The sequence below is a fragment of the Camelus ferus genome, chromosome 18 (assembly GCF_009834535.1).
Source record: "Camelus ferus isolate YT-003-E chromosome 18, BCGSAC_Cfer_1.0, whole genome shotgun sequence".
Taxonomy (NCBI): domain Eukaryota; kingdom Metazoa; phylum Chordata; class Mammalia; order Artiodactyla; family Camelidae; genus Camelus; species Camelus ferus.
In genome coordinates, this window is record NC_045713.1 from 34,608,156 (window position 1) to 34,624,972 (window position 16,817).

The 16,817-nt window shown below is 44.6% G+C and overlaps 1 protein-coding gene across 1 annotated transcript in view; it reads right to left on the reverse strand.

Moving 5' to 3' along the window:
* XYLT1 (xylosyltransferase 1) overlaps nt 1-16,817 on the reverse strand; it is a 292,362-nt gene that overhangs the window by 33,507 nt on the left and 242,038 nt on the right. The window contains exon 6 of the mRNA XM_032460971.1: nt 13,682-13,762. Within this exon, the coding sequence (XP_032316862.1) occupies nt 13,682-13,762 (81 nt within the window). The remainder of the gene's footprint in view (nt 1-13,681; nt 13,763-16,817) is intronic.

Below are 16,817 nucleotides of genomic sequence, written 5' to 3' on the forward strand. Positions count from 1 at the left end.
TCTTGTAGTGGGTCTAAAAACTACTGTAATTTGGAAGAAGCAGTGAGCATAAATGATAGTTAGAGGCATATATATCAACTATGATGCGATTTGAAAAGATGTGATTCCTAACAGTTACTGTTAACACTACTGTGGTTTGCGACCCTGCATTTAGCTAAATTTCAGTTACATTTTAGGGAAAATAAAGATAATTTTCTTCCTGTTCAAAGACGTGGACCCTCTGAATTCTTTCCATGAACCTCAGATTAATAACTCCTGCTCTAGGACACACACACACACACACATTTTGCAAAGCAGGCGGGGCGGAATTGGCATTTCTTATTTGGTAGAGGTAGAAATCAAAGGTCCAAGAGCTGGTAAGCTGGATGTGTTGGGAGGGTGGACAGACCTAGAGCCAAGCTTTCTGGCCCAAATTCTCAGTTCATTTGCAGTTGGCATTAATTTCACATCTATTATGTGCCAGGCATGTGCTGGCACTGGTGGGGGGCAGGAAGGAGTAAGGATGATCTCTGCTCTTCAGGAGCTGGTTATCTTATTAGGAGTTTGTGTCTACAGGTCTCCTGACCCAGGGGTCTTGCTGCTTTTCCAGCTCACACAACATAAAATCGATCATTTGAAGGTGTACAATTCCATGGCACTAGTTCATTCACAATGCTGTGCAATCATCATCTCTATCTAGTTTCAAAATATTGTATCACCTCCAGAGAAGACCCCCCCATAGCCATAAGCAGTTACTTTCCATTCCCCCTTCCCTCCAGCCCCTGGTTGGATCCATCTGTAGATTTACCTATTCTGGATATTTCATACACATAGTATCACACAATATCTGGCCTCTTCCATCAAGCATCATGTTTTCAAGGTTCCTCTACACTGTAGCACATATTGGTGCTTCATTTCCTTGTTTCTGTCTGCCCAGCACCCATTCCTTATTTTGCTGGGAACCACACATTGATTTTATTTTGGACAGTCGCTCACCCTCAGCTCTCAGTTCACTTGGGTTTGCCTCATCCTCAGCACTAGGGCTAGGCACAGGATCCAGCCTGGTGAATCATTTCACCTGGCTGGCTGCCATAACTGCTTCAGGTTTGGGTGAGCAACTCAAGTTGAGTCTGTGATTGGATTTTGGTCATTTACTGGAACTACCAGGAAAGAGTGCTTTTCTAGGGGATTTTTGTTCGAGAGAATGTAAGCTGAGAGTTGCTGGCAGCCGTCTTGTCACCATGAGTATAGAAGCTGTCTGATCATGGAGGTAACACAGAAGAGACGAGAGAAAAGAGAGAGGGGGAAATGAGAGGGAGAGAGGGAGGAAGCGAAAGGCAGAGAGACAGACAGACAGACAAAGCCTTGATGACTCTGCTTGAGTCTGAACTGCTTGTAACTGAATCTTGCAGTCCTTGACTCATCCCCAGACTTGTTGGTAATGTGCTTAAGGTATTTTGAGAAGGGATTCTGTCACTTGCATTTGAGAAAGTCCTGACTAATACGTTCCTGAATGATTTTAACTTTATCACCACTCTGATGGATGCAAACATTCTTAGTCTCCAGGTAGGGCAGGTAGCCATGGTTGTGGCACATTAATGCCACCTCTTCCACTAAGCTAGTCCGCATCCCCTGCTATGTGTCTAGAGGTCTTTGTGGCTCCACGGCAGTCCTCATCACAGTCGTCACATTAAAGTTACCTGTCTCCTCCCATGCAGATGCTGTTCTCACTAGAACTGACCCCAGCTTCCTCCTCTCTGTCCACCTTACAGGTCCTGGAACAGTGCAAGGCAACTGCTCAGGAAAGGTCTATCTTGATAATCAAACATCAGGATAGAGACGCCGGAGACAGTCCCACCCTGCTGGTCACGCTGAATTCTAGAAAGAATCTCTCCCACTGGGTCTGCCTCAATCCACTGGAGGGAACTGCTTGAAACCTCTCTAGTAAGCCCATAGCCCAAGCACTTTCTTCTGCATAAATAGAGGATCTGCCCCTAGACACTGGTCACCCACTGAGCACAATGATGCAATACATTCAACTCTTAGCAAAACTGATGACAGTGTAATAAAGATAATGATGACAACGATGCTGGTGGTGAACAGACTTAATTCTGCTGAAATGTGCTTTTCACCTACATCGTAGTGTGGCTGTACCAAAAACCACTTGGGTGACTTTGGAAAGTGATGACCTTGACTCAGTTTCCCCCATGGGAAACTGACAAAGTTGGGCTAGGTCTAGGTTGTAAAATTAAATGCCTGCAGGGGTCAGACAAATGACATAAATGTGTGAGGTGGGCTGAGTGTAAGATAACAGTAGGTGGAGTCAGCAAAGAAGTACAGAATGCATTTTCTGAAAAGCACGCAAATTCCTTAAAAAAAAAAGTATTTCTGGCTAAAAAAGGCATAACCTTAGGCTGAATCCAGCCCATAGACCACCGGTCATAATAACTGTGAGTTGGGTAATCTCTAAGGTAATTTTCCAGCTGTGACATTCTCTGAGTCACTCTGTTAAACCCAGGAAGAGGGTGTGGGCAGGCATTAGATGGATGAACAGAAGCCCAGTGAAGGCTGACAACTTTTCTGAGGACACACACAAGGGCAGAAGCCAACCAGAAGACTCAGGTGTCTAGCATCCCTGGTCCTGTTTTTTCCCTAACACATATTTTCAAGTGTAAAACCCAAACTTGTTAGCGAAGCCATGTTTTCTCTGGAGAGTGACTTAAAGAAGGGTTTTCAATATAGTCAGACAGCCCCCACTGACACCAAACTTGGCTCTAACTGATCCATTCAAGGAAGCCACTGAGTTTGGGAAAATAAAATCCCACCTCGACTCTGGCTGGTGCCAATGATACGATAATGTCCAGTGGGTGCACTTAACCACACTTAAAACTTTAAATTTTAGATACTTTGTATCACAACTTACACGGTAATCAAGACCAACCGAGAGCAAGAGAGAGAAAAAATACAGATAGGAAGACTTGCAGAAACTTTTCTTTCCATGGACCAGCTTTTTCATTTCATGTTCCATTAGATGGGATAGCAGCATCGTCTTGCAATTTTAATGTGATGTCCCAGACCACAATATCTAAATACAATATTTATGCAGTAATCTCCAAAATGAAATATTCACAGGGTTGAGAGATTGTCTGCTGTATTTACTGCCTTCGAAAGCTGATAACCTGCAAATGCGTGCTTTGGTTAATTATGAGTAAATAGAGACAAAAGACTGCCCAGGTCTCAGAATCGTTCCTGGGTTGAAAGGGGCTATCAGGAACTTAGGTCTGGATGGAGAGAGGGTAGCAGAGGCCCAGGGTCTGGATATCTAGCAGGTGAAAAGAATCAGCTGTTTGGACAGTGATTTGCTCTTTTTTTTTCTTCTTCTTCTCTGTGAATTTACATACTTTGAAAAGGTAAAGGTTGGAAAGCAAGGTAAGTTAGAAAACACCTGAATCTTCTCATCAGTGCTAGCTCACCAGGAAAAGGTGCACAGCTCTCGCCTGAGGGGTGGAGGGAAGATTTGCAGCAATGGACCCAGGACACAGAAGGTGACCAATGATGCCGTCCTCCCTTCGGCTGCATTTACAGTTGACCTGGTTACCTGGGAAAACTGGGGTCAACAGGTGGCACCATAGAAGAACAGACACAACGAGGATCTGGTACCTATCGTGCCTCTGCTTTCACTGACTGTGAGATGTGGGGCTGCCTTACCCTCTCTAAATGCCTCATTTCCTCATCCTCACCTGTAGGATGAGCCCCACAACACTTGTCCTGGCAACTCCCCGGATCAGCTACAAAAGGGTAGTGAATGATGTTGCAAAGTGTTTAGCAAGGAATCCTCACCCAGGCAGCATCATCAATTCCTTCTTCCATGGAGATAACATCCCTCCTCCATCCTCTTTTCGAATTTTATTTTCCTCCACAGGACCTTTCACTTTCTAATACAATACACAAGGTATTTATTTAGTGTATCGTCTATTTCTACTACTAGACACAAGCCCCAGGAAGGCAGAGATTTTTGTCTATTTTTGTACATGGCTGTATCTCTAGTGCCCAGAACAGTACCTAGCATACAGCTAGTGCTCAATAAATACTTACTGAGTGAATGAATACAGGGAAGAGGAACAGCTATGCCTTTCATGCAGTCAGGAAGTAGCTGCCATTAGTTAACCAGGTAGCAGATTCTAACACACATTTAACAAATGAAGGAGCTTAATCATAGGTTAAGTCATTTTTTCCAAAGTCACATAGCTAACAGGCCTGGACTTGAATCCAACAAGTGCTTATCTATTCTGCCATTCTTCCTCCCAATTCACCAAGGTCCCCTCCAAAAGGACCCAAGTGAAAGCTCTGAGAACTTCTACTTCCTTAAAAAGACTCTGCCCAGATATGAGTGACCCAAGAGAAAATGGCTCATTGCTGGCTGGAAGAGGCTTTCTGTCAGACCTCACAAGGACTTCTGTCTTCAGAACAGGCTACTTAAAGGCAAAGGTGGAATCATTTGCATTCGATTTTGCCTCCTGGGCTCTCAGGGATGGGTGGTTTGCCTTCCTGAGATTTTTCTCTACTGGTACCCTATGGGACAAAGTCATAGCTAAATATGGTTCTACTGGGATGTCACAGGGACCAAATCTACTCAGTTGAGCATCAAAGGAAATCAGATGGGGGGTGATGAGGGGTCCTGGATCTCCCCTACTGAGAAGAGGTCAGTTAAGAAAGTATCTGTAGCCTTTGGAAATGGTCTCAGAAAAGACAGATGATGAAGAAGTCTCTCAACTCAGTTAATTCCCTGGCTATGATCTCAGCATATTTATCAATTGTGGAATTATTCCAGAACTGTCTTGTCCTATAATGAATTCTGAAAGGAAGAACTCTGCCCCTCAGATTTCACAGCATGTTTGAGCAAGAAGGAATCTCAGCAATCAGCTAATATAACTAATTCTATAGATTAAAAAAAAAAAAAACCAACACACTGAGACCCAGAGAAGATATATGATCCAAAGTCATTCAAATTCACATAGTCTAGAAAAAATCTCCTCTTCTCTTTTCCTGTCCAGTGATCTATCACTGAATCCATATCACTCCTTTAGCATAAGTACAACCTAGGCATTTTAGCTTAAAAATAAAGTAATAGAACAAAGCATGAAAACACAATGTGTGAAATCAGCCATCTATGTGAATGGACTCACAAAACAGCCATGTGACACAGGGGCCAAGCCTTGGGTTCTGAAGCCAGAATATTTGGCACAAGTCCTAGATCTGCCAGTAACCTTGGGTGACCTGATTATGTGATGCCTCAGTTTCTTACATGGAAAATGGTGATCATCATAATCTCTGCCTCAGAGAGTTTAAATGAGATTATATTTTATACGGAGAGAGCTCAGCATAGTGCTCAGCACTTAGTAAGTGCTTAATAAATGTTCACTAAAATGCTTACCATTTTTTCCTCATCAAGCTAGAAAATTAAAATTTCTCTCTCTCCTCCTCTCTCTTCTGGGATTTGGTAGGTGAGCACATGCAGGGCACCTCCAAGGCAAAGGAGAAACCCTCTATGCTTTGAAAAATAATGACATTTCAGCACCAAGGACAGAAACCCAAAGCCCTCAACAATGAAATTGTCTCCTTTAGTTATTTTATTTTATTTAAAATTTTTACAAGGTCCTTTTTTCTCTTTTTTTTTTTTTTTTTTTTTGTCGTTGTTGTGGGGAGAGTTGAGTCGGTCTATCTATCTATCTATCTATCTATCTATCTTAATGGAGGTACTGGGGAATGAGCTCAGGATCTCATGCATGCTAAGCACGTGCTCTACCACTGAGCTAGACCCTTCCTTCCTGCAATTATTTTAGTTAATCAATGCCCATGGTTGTGGTGGGAGAGGTGACAAGCATCACAGGCATCTGGATTCTGTCTGAGAACAACAAATACAAAACCCTCTTTCCAAGGCACAAGTCAGGATTCACGTCACTGGATTCCTAGTTTGGTGGCTCTGCTGGCCATTTCTCATATGCTCAGGGTGAGTTGTGCTGTTCCTTGACTTGGGCTGGAGTCAGTTGTCAGGCCCTATTCTGCAGTAGTTGGAAGAGCAAAAGGGTTTGGGGCATCTGCTCATTCAGCAGCTCTAGAGAGCACTTCAGAGTCCCAGGTCTCTGTGTTGAGAATATGGTTGTGAAGAAGACGGACATCATCCCTGCCCTTCTCGCTCTTCTAGGATAAGAGATCAAACACAGAAATAATAACATCTATTGAGCACCTGCTACTTTCTGGGTCCTGCTCCTCACACATAATGTATATTCTCTCATTTAGTCTTCTCCACAACCCTGAAGGTGCATTTTACAAATGAAGAAACAAAGGCACAGGGAGGTTAAGTAATTTTCCCAAGGTCACACAGCTGGTTAGTGGCAGGGGAGGGATTCAAACCTCAGCAGTCAGGCTCTGGATTCCACACTCTTAGTCACAAGGCTATAACACTACTTTAATAAATAAGTAGGCAGAAAGAGCTACAAAACATATTAATATAAAATTATAGTTTGTGCAAAAGTCCAGATGAATGAAAAGAGGCTAAGGTGGTGGGAGTGAGATTTTAAGGGAGACGCTCAGCTTCACTGCCTCAATCAAGAGGAGACCAATCACAGAAGAGGCAGACTCTGGCCTGACTGGTGGAAGGACCGTATCACTTGTAAGTACATGTGGTCTGGACAGGGCAGGAAATTCCATGATGAACATGCTTAGGGAATCAGTGTAGCACAGTGGCTAGGAGTGCAGACTCTGGAGCCAGACTGCCTGGGTTCAAGTCTGTTTCCCCGCTTCCAAGCTGTGGGCTATTTAATCTCTTTAGCCTCAGTGTCCTCATCTGGAAAGTGGCCGTGATAATGACTGCATTTACAGCATGGGATTGTTGTGAGAATTGAAAGAATTAATATCTGTAAAGCATTTGGGACAGTCCCTGGCACACAGTACACCCTACACACATAACTACCATTACACATGCCCTGTACAAAGAAAGCTCACTTGGATTGGACATCCAAGAAGGGAAGAAAAACCAGCCTGTGCAGAAATGCAGAGTCAGGGGCCCAAATCTTGAAATTAAGAGTCCCTGCTCAGTGGCCTGTGCTCTTCACAGCAGTCAGGGCCCCAAACACCTTGCACATTCAAGAGTCTACAGGTCCATTGAGGGCTAATTGATTTTCCATATCGTGCACATATCTAAAAACAATGCCCACTGCCTTCTGTTCTGATTATAAAAGTAATGCATGCCCTCCATAGAAGGCATGGAACACAAAAGGAAAGCAAAGAAGAAAATAATAGTCAAACTCTCTATGTCAGAGATGACACCGTGCATGTACTTTTCTTGTAGTCTTTGGTCTGACTTCGACCTGCATTGTTTTGAAAAAGTAAAAGTTCTAGACTTGACCTCAAAACCCATGCAGCCCAGAGAGTGCATGTGTACACAGCTTGGTGTGGGTGCCTGTGTGAGGCTAAGCTTTATTTTGACATGGCTGCCATAACTGGATTAAATAAAGTGAACATGCAAACAGTGATAAACTCATTGGTTGGGTTTAAGAAAAGCGAGAGGGAAATGAAATCTGCTTTCCCCATTGGAGATGTGATATTAATTATCTCCTCCCATCAATCATGATGCTACAAGACAGATGGGGAGACAGCTCTTCTCCTGATAAGCAAGTTGGCACTGAAGAGCCTCTGGAAAGCAGATTTGCTTGGAGGAGGTTCCTGGCCAGGCTCTCGATGGGTTTGCCAACTTTTGGTTAAACAGTTGCCTGTTTATACATCAAGGGAGGTTTGGGCCTGAAGATTAGTTCAGTGTCAGAAAGAAGAAGCTACGGGAGCTGCTTGGCTGCCATTCTGGTGCCCAGTGTGGGGGGTGCCACCTCTAACAGGTGGGTCTCAAACCTCGGAACAGGAGGAAACTTGCTTCTGTTACTTCTGACCTGAGGGCTGGGATCCCTCCTAGCTTCCTTCCAGTTTAGCCTTCTTGCATCTGAAGCACTTGTTGTTTCTCTAAGAGTTGTAGAAAGTGCTTCTAAAGTGTTAATCATTTGTACGCATACCACCTGCAAGATTTTTTCTTTCATTGTCACCATCACCACCATCACCATCAGCACCATCATCAACTTAATATGCACAACTATCTATACTGAGAGTTTATCCATATATTCGTTCATTCAATTCTTGCAGCAGTTCTATGAGATTGGTCTTATCATCATTATGCCCATTTTACAGATGATGAAACTAAGGACAAGTGATTGACATAACTTACCTAAGGTCACACAACTAGTGAGTGCTTAGCATGTGAACCCTGGCAGTCTGGCTCCAGAATTCTTAACTGCTATGCTATTGGCCTTATGAAGTCTATATGAGAATTCCCTTACTATTGTTTCTAAACCAATTTTAGATAGCTTCAACTGTTTTTTTTTTGAAAATTTACTCCTAATATTCATGAAGTCATGGATTAGATGGGTTAATTATATAAATTTTTGTTGATACACATAAAATCAACTCTCCCATGATGCCCATTTATGAACTACCCAAAATAATCTCACATATAGATTCATGATCTCACTGGTAGATCCTGAATACATTTTGGGATCAGCTGACTCCAGAAAGTAGAGGAAGAACCAATTTCCCTTCTCCACTCATTTAAAAAAATGATTCTGCTTAAAACTAGCAGAATTTTGCTCTTTTATCCACACACTCCAAGAACTTAAAACTACAGGTCCTCTCAGATGCAGTCACTAATCATAAAAGAACACAGGCCTTAAAAGTCAGACCTAACCAGGTTCCAATCCCACCTGTGCTGTTCACTAGCTGTGGGACTTGAACAAGCTAAAGTAACTTTCCAAGCCTCAGTTGTACTCATCTCTAAAATGGGATAACACACTTGGAAGCACCTGGCTCGGTGCATCCTGTGGTCAGTGAGGATTCTCAGTCCTCCACAATCCTCACATCGCTGTCCGGATCTTATAAAGATGAGAACACGGAGGATGGCGAGTCAAAGCCATTGGTCTGAGTCCCATGGCTGTCACATGGTGGAGCTGGCCCTTTGACACAGGTGGCTGGACCCCAATGTATGTGCTCTCAGCACTACACCACACTGTGCCCCAGGGCTAAGCACTGGGGCCCTGGTGACCTTGAATTATTTGGAGAATTTAAAACAACTAAGGCTGGAAAAGTCCCTGAGGAAACTCTAATCCGGCTGAGATTAATGACTGATCCTTTCCACTTCCCGGTAAGGAGGCTGTCCCCACATACTGAGACTTGATCAAGTTGCCGAGATTTGGGTAACTTCTCTGAGGCTCCCTGAGCAGAAGCCAGGAGTTCCTGGCGATATTTGCTAAGCCCCACTCATTTGGGCTGCGAGCAGACTTCAGGACAGCTGCTTCTGCTAGCCGTGCCAAGGTTATCTGGGAAAAGGATAACTGTGCTACTGGTCTTTTAATATATCTAGTCACCTCATTTTTGGAGGAAAGCAGGGAAATACAGTGAACACGACACTCCCCTTCATTTAATTACAGGAACAGTCAGGATCAATTTGGCAGCTATTAAAATACTAGTTTGCCTCTATGCCATGTCTTAGCAGTGGGAGCTGGAAGTCCAAATCGGCTGCTAAAGGCTGGGGATGGAGACAGAAGGTCAAAACTGCTGTTAGGAACCAAGTGGAATTAACAGTAGAAGCACCCTGCGGCCTATTTTGTATCTCACTGCTTGCTCTGGTCCCTCCCCATCTCTCTGTCTTTTAAGCCCTCTGTCTCTGTCACCTTGTCTTTTGCAAGGGCTGGGCCCGAAGTATGGACAACCAGAATGTGAGGGGACTTGGAGACCATCTCATCCAGTCCTTTCATTTTTCAAAGGGAGAAAATGAAGCCCAGAGAAGCAGAGCTGCTTCCTCAAAGCCACTCAGTGGATTGAAGGAAAGCAGGACCAGAATGCAGAGAGGATGTATCATGCAGGGATTCTGAGCTGGGGCTCGGGGGACACAGTCATCTGGGTCTGAGTCCTAGCCCTGCCCTTGTTGAGCAAGTTTAAGCAAGTTACTTCTCTGAGTCTCCGTTTCCTTATCCGTAAAATGAGGCTAATACATTGAGAAGGGTCACCATCTGGAGGCAGAAAAGTAAACCAACACAAAAGAAAAGAGAACTAACAGAAGTTAAGTTAATGAGTGAGGATGGTCAAAGGTACAAACTTCCAGTTATAAAATAAAAAAGTCCTGGTGAAGTAATGGACTGCATGGTGACCATAGCTAATAATACTGTATTGTTTGGAATATTACTCAGCCATAAAAAAGAATAAAATAATGCCATTTGCAGCAACATGAATGGACCTGGCGATTGTCATTCTAAGTAAACTAAGCCAGAAAGAGAAAAAAAAATACCATATGATATCACTCATATGTGGAATCTAAAAAAAGAAAAAAGAAGACACTAATGAACTCATCTACAAAACAGAAACAGACTCACAGACATAGTAAACAATCTTATGGTTACCTGGGGGAAAGGAGGTGGGAAGGGATAAATTGGGAGATCAAGATTTGCAAATATTAACTACTATATATATAAAATAGATAAAAAACAAATTTCTTCTGTATAGCACAGGGAACTATATTATATCTTGTAGTAACCCATAATTTGCTAAGATCTTAAAAGTTCTCATAACAAGAAAAAAAGTAACTATGGGTGGTGATGGATGTTAGCAAGACTTACTGTGGTGGTCATTTTACAATATATACATATACTGACTTGTTACACTGTACACCTGAAACTAACAACATATATGTCAATTACATCTCAATTAAAAAATTACAGTCACTGAACTGCTTGGCTATTTGATGTGATGTGTTTATTTTACTTTAAACACTTTCCAGGGAGAATAAGAAATAATTAAACAGTCAAAAAAAAAAAAAAACCCAAAACTAACAAAGTCTGGGTTTGATGATGTCATTAGAACTGCTTGATTCAGCCATGTCTGAAGTCAGATACTAATGTTTTAGCTGAATTAGCCGGTATCTTCCTTCATCTCTTAAGAGGTTTGAGCTAGGTTTCTGTCGTTTCCCACCAAAAAGAGTCCTTCCTAACACACCACCAGTGCAAAACCACAGCTAAGCCCTGCACAGTCTGCACACTTGTTGGAGGGAAGTAAAAGCAATGTCTCCTTGGCCTGAGCCTTTACCCTGTCCTTTATGCTGTGCCACTGGGGTACCACCTGTCAACTGCACATCAAGTACACAGGATACCCTCCCATGTCCGGAGGCACAATTCTGGCCCATACACCATCTATTTTTTTGTCCCACCAGTAATATTGTAGTCTAATGTTTAGCATAGCAATGACATCACCACCACCATCATCATCACCATCACCACAGGGCATTTATCATGTGCTCAATGCTTTATATACAACATCTCATTTAATCCTTTCAACAATCTCATAAGTATAAGTCTATTAATATTTCCATTGTATAGATAAAGGAACAGGCTCAGAGAGGTTAAGTCATCTGTCCAATGCAACACAGCCAAGACATGGTTGATCAGAACCCCAACCGAATAGGGATAATCTCAAAACCTCAGGATTTTAACCTCTGTGTTGTACCCAGTTCCTAGCACAAAGACTGGAAATAGTAGACAGAGAATAAATACTGAGTAGGCTGATAACAACAATACTAGGGTGGATGTAATTCAGACACAAGTCTATCAACTTACAGTGGATTCCTTTCTCATGATGTGATTTTGCACAAAAAATGTATCATAAAGTTACGTAGAAGGGAAGAAGGGTCTTCATTCTCTACCTAAAGGTGGAGAAGCCAATATCTGGGTTAGCTCTGATAACTAACCACCTCAGTGGAATCTTGTTCAGCTCCACCCCACTTCCGTGGGCTTTGGAGACAGAGAACTGGGTTCAAATCCTAGCACTTACCAGCTGTGTAACTTTGGGAAAATCATTTAGGCTCCCAAAGACCCCCTTTCTTCTCCTGACAAATGGAGATAATAGTTCTTATTTTTGCATTGAGTGGCTGTAAGAAGGAAACTGGATCCTGTGGGAAAAGGGCCCAGCAGAATGATGGGCACTTAGTAGGAACACAACACACTATATGACTATAATTCTTCTTTTTTATCCACCCAGGCCTCTTCAACTTAGCAGCTGGAACACGCTGCACTGATCTGTGCTAATTTCCAGAGCATCTTCAAGTCTGTGGACTCCCTTCACATGGGAAGAATGCAGGCTGTCAGTAGGACAGGAACAACCTATCAATAGACAGCTGGATAAAATCGAAGTTAAAATTAAGAAAACGATACAGCACAAGGGTTCTGAGGTTGCTGCTTTTTTTTTTTCTTTTTTACGGAGGTACTGGGAATTGAACCCAGGACCTCATGCGTGCTAAGCACGTGCTCTACCAGAGTTATAACCCCCCATGCCTGAGGTTGCTTCTTTAAAGCTCAGGAAGTGGAGCCCACTGCTTGCTTTGTCCCTCCCTGCTTTGGATATCCGGGTAAACCGAATCACAGAGCCAGACAAAACCTCCATCAGCAGAGGCAGAGAACACCATGGCAGAGACTGCAAACTGAAATGCCAGTGGGGCCAGGTAGGGGAAGGGGCAGTGATGACTGCAGGGGCCTGTGGAGCATGGGCTTTGTCTAAGATCCAGATGATAACGCCATGAGAATATGCAGGCATAGGTAGTGGACCTCTGGATCTTTTAAGATGAGCCAGAAATCTGAATTTCCCTGGGAAGTTTTGCGATTTTTCAAATGGGGCTATTAATTTTCAAATGAAGTACCTGAATTAAACAAAACAAAACAAAACTAGCACAAGGGCCAAACAAAACACATTAACAAGCTAAAATTATCCCATGAGCCGCCACATTAAGCTCTGAGTACAATGCTAGAAAAAGGCTCTAAGATGGCAGAGTGATCTGGGGCGGGTTTTTAATGGTGTTTTCTGTCTGGATGGTGAAGGGGATCACGTGATCTCTCCTACAGAGGGCGCTCAAGACTGTATCCCTTCTAGTGACCACTGGCCATGGAGATTTAGAATCAGCTCAAAGAGGGTGATGCTGTTTGGCTTCACTGAGTTTAAGCAAGAGAAGCGCAATGGATCCAGGTTGGGCTTCCAGGTGCCTCAAATCCCTGCCAATGTCTTGGCAGCAAGAGTGAGGGCACAAGGCTGGGAGTGAGGATATTTGAGTTCAACTCCATGTTGACATGAGACTCTTCCACTAGTAAGAAAACTCCATGACAGTGAGGATTTTGTCTTGTTCATCTCTAGAAGGGTACATGGTACATGCGTGGCACTAGGTGAACACTTGTTCAGTGACTGCTTGACCAAATGAATGATTGGGGGACATCGCTTAAATTATGGGCCTCAGTCTTCCAATCAATAAAATGGGAATTAAAAATGGCTACCTTACTTTCCTCAAAGGATTGCCATAATGGGAAAATGGATTCATAAAAGTGCTTGGGAAAAAAAGGAGTAAAGGACTATGACATGATGTGATACATTGGCTAATATCTCTGTTCCCAGCTGGCAGGAGAGACCGCTTCAGATCCTGCAAGAAAGGGCCAAGGCCAACCCATGCCATGCCTCTCCCCCATCCTCAACTCTTCTCTGGCTGCATCAAACCAGCCTGGAAGGAAGCCCCCAAATGATCACTCCGATTTCCATTTCCCTTTTCCATAAGGGTAGGGGGAGGATACACTACCTTGCATTGTCCCGGCCATGTGACTTCAAGAAATTCATATCTCGGTAGCGGGAGAGAAATGCCACCAGCTGGTCGTTTGTCCTGTGGAAACAAACCGAGAGGAAAGTCAGGGTCGTCTAGAGACCATGGAGACTTTGACTCCTGGCTCCCTTCTTTGTCACAGAAACCAGGTCCCCTCCTTCTTTCATGTGTTGCCATCACCAAGCTTACCCCAGTCCACTAAAATGGACTGTTTGTTTGTCTCCTACATACTTCATATGCTGTGAACTCCTTGCGAATACCTCAATGCCAGATACAGAGTAACCTCAGGGCCTTTGCACTTGCTGTGCCTGGGAACTTAAGCCCCAAATCTTCCCACATCTGCTCTTTTCATCCAGGTCTCCTTTCAAATGTCACCTCTTCCAAGAGGCTTTTTTGGCCACCCAACCTGAAGCAGCACCTGCCTCCCCCACCCTCACCCTTATCACATCACTCTGTTTACATCCTAATCTTATCACCAACCCGAAGTGCTGAATTTGTTTACATTAGGATGTAAGCTCCATGAGGACAGAAGCTAATTAAACTTGTTCATCACTGGCACATAGTAGGAGGTACATTAATGTTTGTTGGACGAATGAATGACTCAAGGTGAGATGAGTTTGAACTGACTCCTTCAAATGCATTTTGAGGAATGAATGAATCAATGAATGAATGAACAGATACCAAGTGCTCTACAATCGCTGGGCTACTGATGGAGAGAGCTTTAAGAAATATGAAGTGCGATACAAATGGGTGACATCGTTCCCAGCATTGTTATCCCAAATTTATCGCCATCAGTCCTGGAAGTAGCAGTGCAGTCACAGCTAATCAGCTTGTGCATACAGCTGTGACAGTATTTTAAAAGACAGTCACATGGGTCTCCATCTGCCAGAAATGCAGTCGCCTCTTACGCTGAATAAACCCAAACAGGTAAACGGTGCTGAAGTGACAGCTCCTTTATCACCGGGCTTCTCTGCTCAGGGGTTTTTACTTATAAGGAAAGGGTTAACCATTGTTTCAAATTAGGTAGAAAAGCTGAAGGTGCATTTCTGGGAATAGAATGTAGGCTACACCTTTGGGGGTGGGGGGGGGGCAAGTGGGTACCTTAGAAAGCCAAGCCTGGGCTCTAGAAGCAGAAAGGTCTGGGGACAGATCCCAGCTCCACTCCTGACCCAGCTGTGTGTCCTAGAGTAAGTCATCTAACCTCTGAGTGGAGGCCTTCATCTGGCTGCCCTGCACACACTGGGCATATACACTGATGGATAACTGAGTGTACTTATAGGGCACACAGTAGGTGCACAATAAATGCCAGCTGCTCTGCTCTTGGCCTCCCACCACCTCGTCGGGGCCGCCCACCCCTCACCCTCTCCTTCATTTCTTCGCATCACCTGCAGTCGCGCCACTCCGAGCCCCTGCTCTCTGACTGGACGACTCCTGTTGACCAACTCATAATTCCAGAGGAGGGGGACTGAGCCGCTAGGTGATGCTGCAGTGGAAAGAGCGCCGCCGACATCCCCGTCCTATTACTGAAACCAACAGCACTTCCTAACTGGCCATTCTAGCGGCGGCAGGCGCCAGAAAAACCCCGTGTGTCTGCATTACAACGTCAGCCCGGCACCAGCGCAGAAAGCTTGGCCCTGCGGATGCGCGCAGAGGTGAATTCCAGGGACGCAGACAAAAGGCCGAGCCCACGTGTCCGTCCGCACGTGGAGCATCTCCGCAGGCGAGGTGAAGCCCACGCGAGCCTCGCGCCCGGTTACGGGGGGCAGAGAGCCTCTCAAAGTTCCTGGAGAGGTGGAAACTAAGCCCGCCTGTAAAAGAAATGAAAGCAATCTCTCTTTCCAAACCATAAAGAGGCCTGTTCCATCTCCCCGTCTTTGCGGTTCCTATTTACCAACCCTCTCGTTACTCTCTGCGACAGTTCATTATTGTCGTCCTGATGAATGCAGGGACAAGTTAACCTCTGAATGGGTCCCTGGCAGCAGGAATAATAAAGAGGGGCCTCTCAGCGGCGTCGGTGGGAGGATTGAAGGGGCCGGGCCGGGGCTCCCGGGGCCCCCTCTCGCGAAGCCTCAGGCCTCCCAGGGTCAGCGGCCTCGGCTCCATTTGGCAGCCCCAGAAAGCGCCTTTCAGGGCCGCGAGCTGGGGCCATTTTCACATTTACCGCTTCACCGAGTCCCCATCTGACGGGGATGAATAGGCATTTAGCGAATTTACTTAGCGATGCTTCCACATGAAATCTTCTCAAAAGATGACATCTTGGGGGAGGGAGGGCGGAGGAGGAGGGGGCTGCAGATTTCAGGCCAGAGCTTGTGGATAAAGCCGATTTTCAAAGCCCAGCGCCGGGTCCTGGCTTGGCTGGACCAGGAGGGGACCCCTGAGTGGAGAGCTGGCCCTGCAAGCTCAAATCTGTGCCCCCCAGCCCTTCTGCAGGGGAGATGGAATTCAGCTGGGGACCACATTTCCCTATTGTGGCTTGCAGACGCCTGTCGGTAATTGCCTGCATAATATTTAGTTCCCTCCGGATAATTAACAGCTTGTGATCTGTTGTCGTTTTACCCAGTTCCAGTCTCTCTCTGGCTCTCTCCCCCTCACATGCATTTCTCACTCCTTTCCAGTGGACTCACTTGCCCAGTGGTTCCGACAACTCATCACTGGTATCCATCACCTCCCCAATTTCCTTCCACCTTTTGTGGAAATTATCAGAAGACACATCTATGCCAGTCCCTCTGGTTCATGGTGGGGACCCTGGGACTCATCCCTGTAGCCTTTGGAACCACTGGGACATCTTTGTGGAAATAACTCAATAAAAATTTAAGTAAATACTTTATTTTAATAAATACGTTAGTTTTAATGTAAATAAACTTATTGGAAACATGGGAACCTTGGTTGACAGGAATAAATACACATGAATAGTACAATAAATTCCAAAACCACCAGTATTTATGGACTGTTCCACCACACTCTAGGCCCTGGGGCAGATTTTTGCCACAATTTATTGCATTTAATCTTCATTCCCACTTTCCAGATAGGTGACTGAGACTCAGAAAATGCCCATTTAGTGAAAAGTGCAGAACCTGGCTCCAAAAGCCAAAGCTCACCTTCTTCACTACTAGAG